This window comes from Squalius cephalus, assembly GCF_949319135.1.
Source record: "Squalius cephalus genome assembly, chromosome: 24".
NCBI classification, from domain to species: Eukaryota; Metazoa; Chordata; class Actinopteri; order Cypriniformes; family Leuciscidae; genus Squalius; species Squalius cephalus.
In genome coordinates this window covers 12,871,226-12,884,570 of record NC_137145.1, presented here as the reverse complement: position 1 = coordinate 12,884,570, position 13,345 = coordinate 12,871,226, and the positions used below count along the sequence as shown (strand labels likewise).

At 37.8% G+C, this 13,345-nt stretch overlaps 1 protein-coding gene across 31 annotated transcripts in view; it reads left to right on the top strand.

The window, feature by feature from the left end:
- Positions 1 to 13,345, top strand: part of dlg2 (discs, large homolog 2) — a gene marked incomplete at its 5' end in the record, with an annotated part of 236,204 nt that overhangs the window by 143,098 nt on the left and 79,761 nt on the right. For 2 of the 31 annotated variants that reach the window (XM_079860361.1, XM_079860381.1), the window contains one exon: positions 2,216 to 2,663. The exons of 28 other annotated variants lie outside the window; for them this stretch is intronic. In XM_079860361.1, the coding sequence (XP_079716487.1) occupies positions 2,295 to 2,663 (369 nt within the window). Of the gene's footprint in view, positions 1 to 2,001; positions 2,664 to 13,345 lie in introns of those variants that run through there. One more of the 31 variants, XM_079860379.1, reaches the window with a different exon arrangement.

Sequence of the window (13,345 nt, the reverse complement as noted above, 5' to 3'; positions counted from 1 at the left end):
AGTTATATGAATTTGAAGTTCATAAATGATATCCTAGCTCAGCTAAAAAATGATTTACAACACATATGACTTTCTTTCTGAGAATACTAAAGATTTTTGATGCACATCCTGACCACTCTTTTCTATGCGAAGTAAAACGTTTTTAACATGACAGACATTTTTAATGGTATTGGTTTACTACCATCAAAAAAATAAACGCATGACAAATCGCATCAGGGTGAGTTTGGGCGGCATTTCCTTCCCTTTCTTGTTTTTTGTCAAAGCACCTCATTACATTCACATTCAACCCATTAGTAGAGCTTGATGCTGTTTGTGTGCCCTGCAGGTGGGATATAAAATGTCACAAGAATTTAATTGGAATGTGGGCGGAGAGAAACCTGCTTAATTGTAGGTTCAGATAAATTGAATGTTCCACAGAGATTGTTAATTATGTGAAATACTGTATGATTAACTGGCATTTAGACACTTAGAATGCATACACAACCACACACTCTGAACAAATCGCTAAAGCCTTCATCATCAACCTTCAGTATGTTTTATTAATTTTAATCTAAGCTGACTGCCAGCTGGGAGACACTATGTGAGGGAGAATTACTAAATCAGAATGAATAAGCACACAGCTAAATGCTGAATCCTAAACAAATATTAAGCACTCTGTGAAGATAAACTGGCTTTTATTTTTACTGAGCTGTACCGTGTGTTAGTGGCCAGTAGGTGGGGATAATGTACACTGGTTGAGCGGACAGTCAGTGCAGCACACTGGGATTGATTCTGATGTAGCTGGATGGTTTAACTTAAGCAGTTAAGCATCAGTTGCTGAGCATAAAGCCCCTTGTTTTGATTAAATGTGACTAGGTTGGTTATAAATAGAAATCTTATTGAATTAATGAGGCTCAGTGATCCACAGGCTACAGGCTGTAGCTCTGCTGTTCCTTGCAGTTTTGTGTTTCTGCTGCTGAATTATGGATTACAAAATATCCTTTACTTTTGTTTATTACACTCTTAAAATGCAAATAATGGCCAATCTGCTGCATTATTTATCCTCTTGTTTGAAATCCCTACTACACAGGTTGCATATAAGTTTATTACTTTATTATTTGTAAATGATTTAAAATGCAGTTTTTGCCACTGAAGTTGTTGCTAACAGCTTTTTAGTAATACAAATATATTGTAGTTATAAATATATATATATATATATATATATATATATATATATATATATATATACATACATACATACATACATACATACACACTCTCTTTGTTTATTTTGTAAAAAACTTCAGTTTAGTTATTAGTCCATACTTTGCTGCATAATCTGTTAGGTAATATTCCTTTGTGAAGTCTGCACCAGTCCAGGCTCAGAAAAACTCTGCATTGCAGGAACAAAGGTGATGCTTGTGAGGGCCCTTCTGAGACTAAAGTGACAAATGAGACACACTATGGTCTTGACGACTTTACTGATGTATAAGCAAAGGCCACAGGACCACAACTCCACATCAAGTGTGCCATTTGGGACAGGACCATTAAAGTTTGCTGCATTGCTTGGCAACCTGGAAAAGCAAAGAGTTAGGTTATTTAACTGTATTATTATCTGGTTATTAAAAATATATGTAACAATTTATTGAACATTGGGTTTGTTGTATCATATTTGCCATTGCCACCGCTTTATTAAAAGCATTAAACCATTTTTTTTTTTTTTTTTTTCAAATGCTAAGCAGGATTTAGAACACTTATTAGTTCAATTTGTACTGTTTATACATTTCTGTCTTCCTTCGGGCTATGTGGCTTAGATCTCTGGAGTAGCTGCGAGCTTTTCGTGCACTTTGAGCCTGCTGCAAGAGATCATTTGAATGATTTTATCATGTTGAAAAAGTGCAGCTGTCAGTAAGACATCCGTCTGTCTGATTGGGGGGGTTTGGGGTCCCCAGCTGTTCAGGGTTTGATTGCTTCTGCCTTGAGCAGAGATGCTGTCAAGACACACCGCCAGTCAAATCATCTATTGACAAAGAGCTTCCTCACATACACACACAAACGCACTCGTCTACCTCTCTTTCTTCTCTTATTCCCTCTTGTGTTCTTTTCTCCACGTCTTCCTAACTAAAACATGCCTAGTGTCTACAAGTAGCCAGCTTTCTCTCTCCCTCTCTTTCTCTGACGCACACACACACACACACACAGAGCCCTCTCACTAGCTCTCTCACTGTCAAGAGCACACTGCTCAGATAGCGCCCAGAGGAGTGCTGCTCACCACAGCTGCGTCCTCTGCTGCTGCCGCCTGGACCGGGATACAAATGGAGAGACAGGGAGGTGAAAGACACAGGGCAAGAGGAGGAGAGGAGCGCACATTGGGGATGACAGCTTACCTGAGCAAGCAGCAGAGCTGCTGTGTGGAGATGCACGGGCGCGTGGGAGATCGTGGAGGGGGCGAGGTGCCCTGTTCTTGCAGCTGGCAGCATGAACCACAGCATGGATACAACTACCAGCCCTCATCCTCCCCGTCCATGTCCACTCTGCCCCGTCAGAGGGCCAAACTCACGGCTTCGCGCTCCGAGAGCTCCTGGAGGAGTCCCAGCCGCGGCGTGCTGCAAGCCAAAGGGGGGAGCTGCGATCTGTGGACCGAGTGCGGCTGCCATCCTCACAACTGGCATGAGCCGTACCAGGTAACTGGTGACATCTGGGCTAGGTACCAGGAATGTGAGGGGACAGATGCATTATGGGTAATCTGATATGAGGACTTAAAGTAATAGTGAGAAAAGCGAATGAAGTTGGGTTGATTTAAGTTGTTAAGGGCTTGAAAATAAAAATTAAAAGTAAAATTGTGTTTTTCGGGACTGAAAAAGTTACGGAAACTAAGAAAATCTATGTATATTAAATGTATGTTAAAATGTGTACAGTCAGTAAGATTTTTTTTTTTTTTTTTGGAGAAATTAATACTTTTATTCAGCAAGGATGCATTAATTTCATCAAAAGTTACAGTAAAGACATTTATAATGCTACTAAAGAATTCTATTTCTAATAAATGCTGTTCTTTTGAACTTTTTATTAATCAAATAATGTTTCACAGTTTCCACAAAAAATATTAAGCAGCGCATCTGTTTTCAACATTAATAATAATAATAAATGTTTCTTGAAAACCAAATCAGCATATTAGAATGATTTCTGAAGGATCATGTGACACTGAAGACTGGGGTAATGATGCTGAAAATTTCAGCTTTGCTGTCACAGGAATAAATTACATTTTATAATATAGTAAAATAAAAACAGTTGTTTTAAACTTTAATCATTTTTGCCGATATTCCTGTTTTGATTGTTATTTTTGATCGAATAAATGCAGCCTTGGTCAGAAGTAAAAAAAATAAATAAGTAAAAAAATCCAGTAAAAAAGATCAAGTAATCACAAACAACTTGAAAAGTCATGGAAATGTATCGGTTAACCAATAGTGGAAGCCCATTGAAGCCCAGCTGGACAGATAATATTCTGGTTTTGAATGCAGGTGGTTATTGAATATTTGGTTGTCAAGTGGTCTTTATCAATGACTGTTGTATATGTTGCTTTAGACATAAGGAGTTGTGTTCTCTTCTATAAGTGCGTATTACCCCTGGAGCCCATGTTCTGATCTGCTTGTTGTTCTTTTTGCTGTGTGCTGAAATCACTTTTTATCGCATGAACTGGTATACACAACATGGCTCTCATATCACAAATACTAGAGCGGTGATGATAAAGTAATCTGTTTGTGCATGAGAGAGAAAGATCCAGCTAAAAGCCCAAATCAGGCCAATGCATCACACCCCATCAGTGCACAAACACAGCTGGACGCTGCAGTCTGAAGACCCTCTGTTTGTGTGTGTGTGGGGGGGGGGGGGGGGGGTTTGTAAGGATTGTAATACCAGTAATTTTTGACCTCGTGGGGAAATTTATTTATTTTTGGTCCCCATGAGGAAAACGGCTTATAAATCATACTAAGTGATGTTTTTTGAAAATGTGTGATGGTGAATATGGTTAGAATATGGAGTTTGAACAATATAAGTCATTGTCTATGGAATGTCCTATAGTAATAGAGTGAGTGTGTGTGTGTGTGTGTGTGTGTGTGTGTGTGTGTGTGTGTGTGTGTGTGTGTGTGTGTGTGTGTGTGTGTGCTCTCTCCTCTTGCAATACTGATTTGTGTTTAAACCCCAGGACTATCTTAAAGGGTTAGTTCACCCAAAAATGAAAATTCTGTCAGTAATTACTCACCCACGTGTTGTTCTAACCCCGTAAGACTTTCGTTCATCTTCGGAACATGAATTCAGATATTTTTGTTGAAATCTGAGAGCAGTCTCACTCCTTCATAGGCTGCTAGGTAATCGATATCTGCCATCCCAGAAAAGTTAGTAAAGACATCGTTAAAATAGTCCAAGTGACTACAGTGGCTCAACCTTAAGTTTATCAAGCGACGAGAATACTTTTTGTGCGCAAAAAAATAACGACTTTATCGCATCGCTTCTGGGTTGTACATCAGAACGTAGGTGAGCCTACGCTCTGACGTACAACCCAGAAACGCTGTGCTGTTATACTATGTCAACAGCTTAGGAGAATAACATGGAAGAGAAGAGATGGTTGAATAAAGTCGTTATTTTGGGGGGGTTTGCGCACAAAAAGTATTCTCGTCGCTTGATAAACTTAAGGTTGAGCCACTATAGTCAATTGGACTATTTTAACAATGTCTTTACTAACTTTTCTGGGATGGCAGATATCGATTACCTAGCAGCCTATGAAGGAGTGAGCCAGCTCTCAGATTTCATCAAAAATATCTGAATTTGTGTTCCGAAGATGAACGAAAGTCTTACGGGGTTTGGAACAACATTAGGGTGAGTAATTACTGACAGAATTTTCATTTTTAAGTGAACTATCCCTTTAAGCAAAAGTGGAGCTCTCATTTGGTACTTCCTGCGTTAAATCTAAAGTTATTCAGTGCATGTGACACTTATTTTGTGTTTTGTCTCAAAACCTTAATATACAGTACATAAGCAGCAGGATTGTTCTGCCTGCTGATTGTAAGATCCTCATTACATTTGTTTTGACCCATTACTCAGTACTAGAGCTGAAGAGGATGATGCTACCAATTTAGATGCATTTTAACACTTAAATATGGAGATTAGTCTAGTGATAACATGATGGCAGACACAGGAAGGGTAGGGAGAAATGAACATGTGGCTTTGCTTCCACCACTGTTCTCTACATGAAAACACCTCCACTCTTCTCATCTCTGGCAGTCCAGTGTGATCTATAGGGCTTAGGGGATGTTGTGTGTGCAGGCTGAGAGTGGTTTTCAATCACCTTTCAGCTCAAACTGTTGACTGGACATGGTTAGATCTCTCTTTGATCATCTTTCCGTTCAGAGAAAGTCACCAAGAGACACTTTTAACCAATACTTTTACTATAGGACCAGTGGCAAATTATTTTGGTTTTGCGTGTTTAACCAGCACACAATAATTTATATTTTAATATTTAGGAATTAAAAAAAAAAAGACCCATACATATACATATATGCCATTTTTCCTCTCAGCATACATTTAATTTAATTGCAACACATTTGTAGCCTGGCTAACGTCAGACCTAGTCTCATTGAGACGTGGTATGGGAACCACATGTTAATTTTCTCGTATTTGAGGCGCGGTTTACGAATGCCCAGAACCGTTTATTGGGTGCTATGAATGTCTATCAAATGCGCCTTTACGTAGCTCATAGCCAATCGTTTCAATTATACCAGATGACGTATGTAGAGCGACAGAAATTCGACGAGGAAGAAGACGATGGGTCAGAGATTTATGTGTACACGATGGCGTTCAGCGACTATTGCCGTTTGTGTAAGACAAACATGAGGGTAGAAGGTATGTATAGATATAAACAAACTGCTTCGGTGTGTCGCATAGACATCGTCATCGTCTTGCTGCTCCCTCCCCGTTCTGTGATTGGTCCCCTCGCTGAGGCGAAAATCTGGTCCATGGAATCCAGGCTGCCTAGCAGCGTGAATAAAATCGCGCTGTGCGCAAGGGAGCATGGGGAAACCCAGGCTAACACATTTGATTAATTCATAAGAATGTCATATATATATATATATATATATATATATATATATATATATATATATATATATATATATATATATATATTTATATACTTCTTGCAAAAACTTAAACAATCATACTGACCGTGAAGCATTATTTAAAATTTTCCCTAATTTAGTTTATAGAAAACATTCTAATATGCTGATTTATTTCATATTATTTATGTTAAAAACAGTTGTGAATGTGCTGGTTAATATTGTTGTTGAAAATTGTTGTTGTTTCTTTCGGATTATGTGATGAGTAGAAATCATTTATATGAAATAGAAGTTGTAACATCATACGTGTATTCATGTCTTTTTGATCAATTTCATCTTTGCTGAATAAAAATATTAATAATTTCTTTAAAAAATGACCCCAAATTGATGAATGGTATTATTACTATTCATTTTTTAATTTAGTAAAGTAGTTATAAATAAATATTGAAGCATTAAAATAAAAACCCAATCATTATATGTATTGGTGTTTATGGGGTCCCTCTGTCTGCTGCTCTTGGATGCTTCTTTGAGTTGGTGTCTCTGTGGTTTTCAGCTCTTTTAAGGCTGTTGTTGACTTTTTTTTCTTGTGCATTATTGACTGTGGTGTGGTAGCTCTATGTATAGTTTCTGTGGCCTGAATTATTGAGAGTGGTAAAGTGGGACAAGAGCAGAGTCTCTGAATGCCTTTGCGGGACCTTTCTGAGCAGCACATAACACATCTGCATACCAATTATTTTTTATCGTCATCTTTGATGTTTGGTTAAGCAAAAAACAAGTTGGAGACTCTTGTTGGAGTAATCTCCAAAAAACAAGTTGGAGTAATTTGCAGTTTGTTTGCTCTACTACGGTATGCAAATCCCCATTGCTGTTACACTGTTTTCTAAGAGCAAAACGGTCAGTATACTGTAGTGATAAATCTTTATTCAGTTATATTTTTAAATGCTTATGACTGGTCTCTTTGTTTCACTAAAGGGTATTTTTCATCTGGTAATTTGATATACCGTAAATCAAATTAGGAATGTCTGATGAGTAGTTTAGTTGAAGTTTACATTCATCCCTCTTGGTATTTTATTCACCGAGGTACAATTTTAACATCTAAGGTGAATTGCTATCACTCATAAGGACAACCGTAATTATTCCAATCGTGCTTATTAACACACAATTAACCTCAGTGTTGATGGGGTCCCTAGGTACGCCACGCTGTATTAATCATGTTTTGCCTGAGTAGCAATGCACTTCACATCAGTGAAACTTCACTTTCTGATCAGTGGTCTGGATCTCATAAACATCTGCAATGTGCCACAACACACTTCTCAAAACACTCACACTAGCTGAAAAAAGTATTTGAGAAGTATGACGTGTTGTTTTAAGTTACATAAACTAGCATAAACTGAGTTTCAACCCGAGCACTTTCTTGATCTTGTGTTACCTGCCCTAAAATGCTGATATGCTGAAAACAGACACTTCTGTGTACCAAGACTTTTCCCAACTCTGCAGAGGCATGAAGATGCTTAAAGCAGAAAGTCTGCCCCAGTTTGGCTCCACAATAAGCCCATAAGATGTTTGTGTTCGTGCTCTCTTTACCAAGCACAGCAAAGCTGGTCTGCCCTACGTCATACACACACACACTTCAGACACAGCATCTTATCTATTTATTGCATCTTTAGCCTTAAAAACACTTTGATATTCTATGATATGCTGTTTCATTCTATAGCATGCTGTAGCATTTTTAACACAAATCATTTTTTATCCCCTAATGTTTATTGAGAGCTGTGTGTGTGAAGCTGATTATGTAATGCCCTCACCTCTGTGCTGGGCTGGGCCACGTGAGCGCTGGCTGAAAGAGGCCGGTCGTGCTCTGTATCCATGTGTTTGCGAGCACTTACACACAGATAACGCTGGAAACAGGCAGCATCCACTTCCACCGATTGTGAGTGAATTAATGAACACATCAACAAAGAGTCTGTTTGCACATTGAAAAGCTTTTTCTACTAAGATTTATTCAAATCTGTCTGTTTTGCCCAGCCAGGGTTTTAACTAAGTGCTAGGTATTTTGCAGTATGTATTTACATCAAGTAGATGTTGTCTGTGTACATTTAGCACTGGTCCCTTTTCACTGTCTTTCCTCTCGTCAGCTTCCTACAGTCTAGTCTACATTAGCACTATTGACATGAGACATGTTAGTCGAGCATCCCACTGCCCCTGTTGCCGATAAAGATGCGTGCGCAAATAAATTCCCTCATCGGTTTGAGAAACTTCGATATAGAAGTCTCTGTATCACAGTTAGCTGTCATGACCTCATTCTCTATTCCTCAAAGAGCAATTTTGCATGCACAACACTTCTGTTAAAGCATTGCCATTTTGGATTCTATTTGATGTCCAAGTGACTGTGTTTTGGTGGAAAGAACAAATAACTACTTAGTTAACACCATCAGATAACCTTTAATTACTCTGAACCACTTTCAGTTTCAGTATGAGGTCATCAAATACACCAAAGCCTCATAAAGACAAAATGACTCAGCTATTCTTGATTTTGTCTTTGATCTTCAGCATTAATTATTCAAGCCAAGGTACCAAAATTATTTTCCGGACGTGCTGTTTTTATATTTATCTCTGTAGAAATGTTCATAGTCACCCACATCCATAGAGTTAATATTATACTGTCAGACAGAGTGCTGAACTTGATGTCTGGTGTTAATCTAAAATAAATCTGCATATCATTTGCATATTGATGAATGCAGTCATGTTTATTTATTGCACCACCTAGCAGGAGCATGTAATGTTTTAAAAATGATGGGTTCAAATTAAAATTGGGATTTGGCATTACAGAGCTCAGAATTATCAACATAATATTCAAGATCATTCAATATAAACTTAAATCTGCAATATGCAAAAGCCCTCTTCACGCTTATGACTAGTAGTTTAGCAATGTCATCCTAGTTGAAAATTGGAGTCATCTTTCTGAGTGTATGTGTCTCAGGGGACGGCATCTTTATGACTCGCTTTCTGAAATGGCCAATATTGCTCTTTGTCATCCAGGGAGATATTAAACTTAGCTTTTGCTCATTTACGTTCTGTTTGCTTTTTTATTTCCGACCATTAAACTGTCATATTTTGAGATAACGTTGCAATTATCTTTTAATCTCTTTAATGTTTGTCTGCCATGCCATGATGGACCTCATCAGTAGATAATAGCTCCAGCTACAGTAGATAGCACATTTCTGTTGTTGATCCTGCCTTGTCATTCATCACAAAATGTGGGATCTTCTTAACCCTATAAAGCCTATTGTGGCATATTTGAGGCTTCTAAATTATCAACATGATCAAAACTTGTTGATCAAACATGAAAAACCTGTTGTCTGATTGTTTGATAGCTTATACTTCCTTTGCAAGTAAAAGGACTTTTAATGTCATACTAAAAATGTCCACCTTCAGTTTGTGGTTCTCATGTCTTTTTGCTGTGAAATCTACTGATTTTTACAAAGTAACTGTAATAGGGCTGGTGCGAATACATTTTTTTGAGCTTTGATTTTTGTGACTAGTCTAATATTTTTCTGACTTGTAATTACTGACACAGTAAAGGGTAGATTTAAATAAATAAAAAAAACGAAATTTAAATAAAGAAAAACGAAATTTAAATAAAGAAAAACGAAATTAAGTTCAATTAAAAACAAGATTAATTTAGATTGATAATAACGGTAAAAAGGCTAATACATTTTGTTTCTATTATTCTATTTTCCACAATGTCAAAGCAATGCAGCTTAACCCAAAACACAAGCTCATGCACTTCGGTCCATACAAACTCCGCTGTTCTGCGCAGAACGCTCCCATTGCTGGAACACTTAAGCATCGGTTCTATTTCTAGCATGCACATTTTCCGCGTGGCTCGAGCCGCGCCTGAGACGCATCTCGCAGGCAGTGTGCAAACTCCAACCTGTTAACATGGGAGCCGGTAAAAACGGACACGCCACGCAGCCAGTGAGTCGCCGGCCTTATTCAAGCGCGAATGAGAACCGTTTCGCGGGGGATCCCAGGTGTGCAAAAAAAATAAATAATAATAATAAAAAATAAACGAATATTCGAATGTCAAATTTTCAAATCGAATACCAACCCACCGAACGATTATTCGATTATTCGGGTCCAGCCCTAAACTGTAAGAATCAATTTTATATTGTAAGTTATATTTCCAGACGAATACTTACTGAACTGAAACACATGATTATCCATACATCATTTTTAGGGACATTTTTTTTTTTTTTTTAAATGTATCAATTATGATACATCATGCATGTGAGAAATGTTTATTTGTTTTGCCCCCACAATAAAAACTACAGAACTTTGTTCATAAAACTAAGCATTTAAATATCATCTTACTAAGACATTATGCATTTATGTAAGTATTCTGTGATAAAATCTCACTGATTTACATTATAAGCTTTCAGATTTTCTTACTTTCAGATCTTACTTATTTGGCCATATACATTTTAGCAACTGCACAATGGTATTTTTGCTTATTTGGGTCCTCTGAGATGTTTTTTTCCTCCCCAGGTGTGAGGTTGATATTTTCCTTCCTATATCATACTACATGAGCCATACAAGCCTGATGTATCAAACCCAATAATCAACAAAAAACAATATGCAAACTTTGTATGCAAGATTCTTTTTAAGAAATCTTAAAAAAAATTTAAGGTTCAATAAACATTTCCATTTAAAAAAAGAAAGAACTATTTTTCCGATTATTATTTAATATGTCATGCTTTACAGGGATAAAAACAAACACATTGTTTAGTGTGAACTCGAGCTGACTTTGTGTCTCAAACCTCAGTGGTAAAGCTCAAGCTTTTAATGAGGTTTTTCCTCTCTGTTGTGTGCTTTCCAACACATCTCTCTGGTTCTCCGGTCCCGGTGTGATTGAGGCTGTAGCTCTCAAAGCGGGAGATGTATTAATGTAATTAGAGTCAGTGCGCAGTAAGCAGGGACAGCCTCAATCTCTGCTGTCGATCGATCTTTAGTCGCCACTACAGGCCGGCTGTATCTCCCTGAGGATTTGTGTAGTAGGCCATCTCTGAATGCTAATGTGTCTGTGATAAACCTCCAGCTGAATGAGTTTGTAGAGTGTGCTAGCCCATCTTTCATTATTGTTAAAGGTGGTGTGCCTGTATTGGTAACAAACAGAATTACAAAAATAATGACTGTTTTCAATCAGGTTTCCTAAAACACAGGTCTGCCATTGGTCAGAAAAACAGATAGCCCCACCCCAAACTCACGCCATTGGTTGAGCAAGTGTTGCTGTGATGGGCTGGTCGGGATTCTCCAACAACAGAGCAATGTTTTGAGAGTGCCATAGAGCTAGTGTTTACTTGCTTCGACTTACAAATGGCTGTTGTTTAGCCTAATGCAAAGTTGTGAAATTAGTTTGAGATCAGTGGAAGCGAGAACAGCCACACAGTTGCAAAACTTCAATTAGACATGTTGATCTGTGGGACTAATGCAAATGATGCAGGTTTGAGCACTTCTAGAAACTAGTCCTCCACTCATTCCTCAGTAACTTTGTCATTAAATAAAAAAATAAACTGTAAAAGCAAAGAAAATTAAAAAGACATTCAGTCATGCAGGCAAATAATATGACATGAATTGTTAGGCATCATCAGATATACATTATTAGCTTTTCAGATATGCAGTATTAGCTTTTGTCGAACTCGGATTCTATTTAAAGTGCTCAGTTGAAGGGCGTTGATCCCCCCTCCCCTCCCCCTATTAGTGAAATAATGAGAAAATGTGTGTCAGAATCAAGTCAGGATGGAATTCAAATGCCGATTTCACTAGACATTTTTAGATTTTTCAATATTTTTAATATGTTTGAAATATTATCAATGTTGAAAACAGTTGTGCTTCTTAATATTTTTGTGGAAACTGATACTTTTTTCAGGATTTTTTTTATGCATAGACAGTATAAAATAACTAAATATATATATATATACACTATACAGTGAGGAAAATAAGTATTTGAACACCCTGCTATTTTGCAAGTTCTCCCACTTGGAAATCATGGAGGGGTCTGAAATTGTCATCGTAGGTGCATGTCCACTGTGAGAGACATAATCTAAAAAAAAAAATCCAGAAATCATAATATATGATTTTTTAACTATTTATTTGTATGATACAGCTGCAAATAAGTATTTGAACACCTGTCTATCAGCTAGAATTCTGACCCTCAAAGACCTGTTAGTCTGCCTTTAAAATGTCCACCTCCACTCCATTTATTATCCTAAATTAGATGCACCTGTTTGAGGTCGTTAGCTGCATAAAGACACCTGTCCACCCCATATAATCAGTAAGAATCCAACTACTAACATGGCCAAGACCAAAGAGCTGTCCAAAGACACTAGAGACAAAATTGTACACCTCCACAAGGCTGGAAAGGGCTACGGGGAAATTGCCAAGCAGCTTGGTGAAAAAAGGTCCACTGTTGGAGCAATCGTTAGAAAATGGAAGAAGCTAAACATGACTGTCAATCTCCCTCGGACTGGGACTCCATGCAAGATCTCACCTCGTGGGGTCTCAATGATCCTAAGAAAGGTGAGAAATCAGCCCAGAACTACACGGGAGGAGCTGGTCAATGACCTGAAAAGAGCTGGGACCACCATTTCCAAGGTCACTGTTGGTAATACACTAAGACGTCATGGTTTGAAATCATGCATGGCACGGAAGGTTCCCCTGCTTAAACCAGCACATGTCAAGGCCCGTCTTAAGTTTGCCAATGACCATTTGGATGATCCAGAGGAGTCATGGGAGAAAGTCATGTGGTCAGATGAGACCAAAATAGAACTTTTTGGTCATAATTCCACTAAATGTGTTTGGAGGAAGAAGAATGATGAGTACCATCCCAAGAACACCATCCCTACTGTGAAGCATGGGGGTGGTAGCATCATGCTTTGGGGGTGTTTTTCTGCACATGGGACAGGGCGACTGCACTGTATTAAGGAGAGGATGACCGGGGCCATGTATTGCGAGATTTTGGGGAACAACCTCCTTCCCTCAGCTATATATATATTGTAACATTATAAATGGCTTTACTGTCACTTTTTATTTATTTAAATCATCCTTGCTGAATAAAAGTATTAATTTTTATAGTAAAATATATATTTTTTTTAATAATAATAATAATAAATAAATCAGTAAATGCATGCATACAAAATCTTACTTACCCCAAGCATTTGGATTGCAATATACTGAGAAATAGGTGACATTAGAGATGC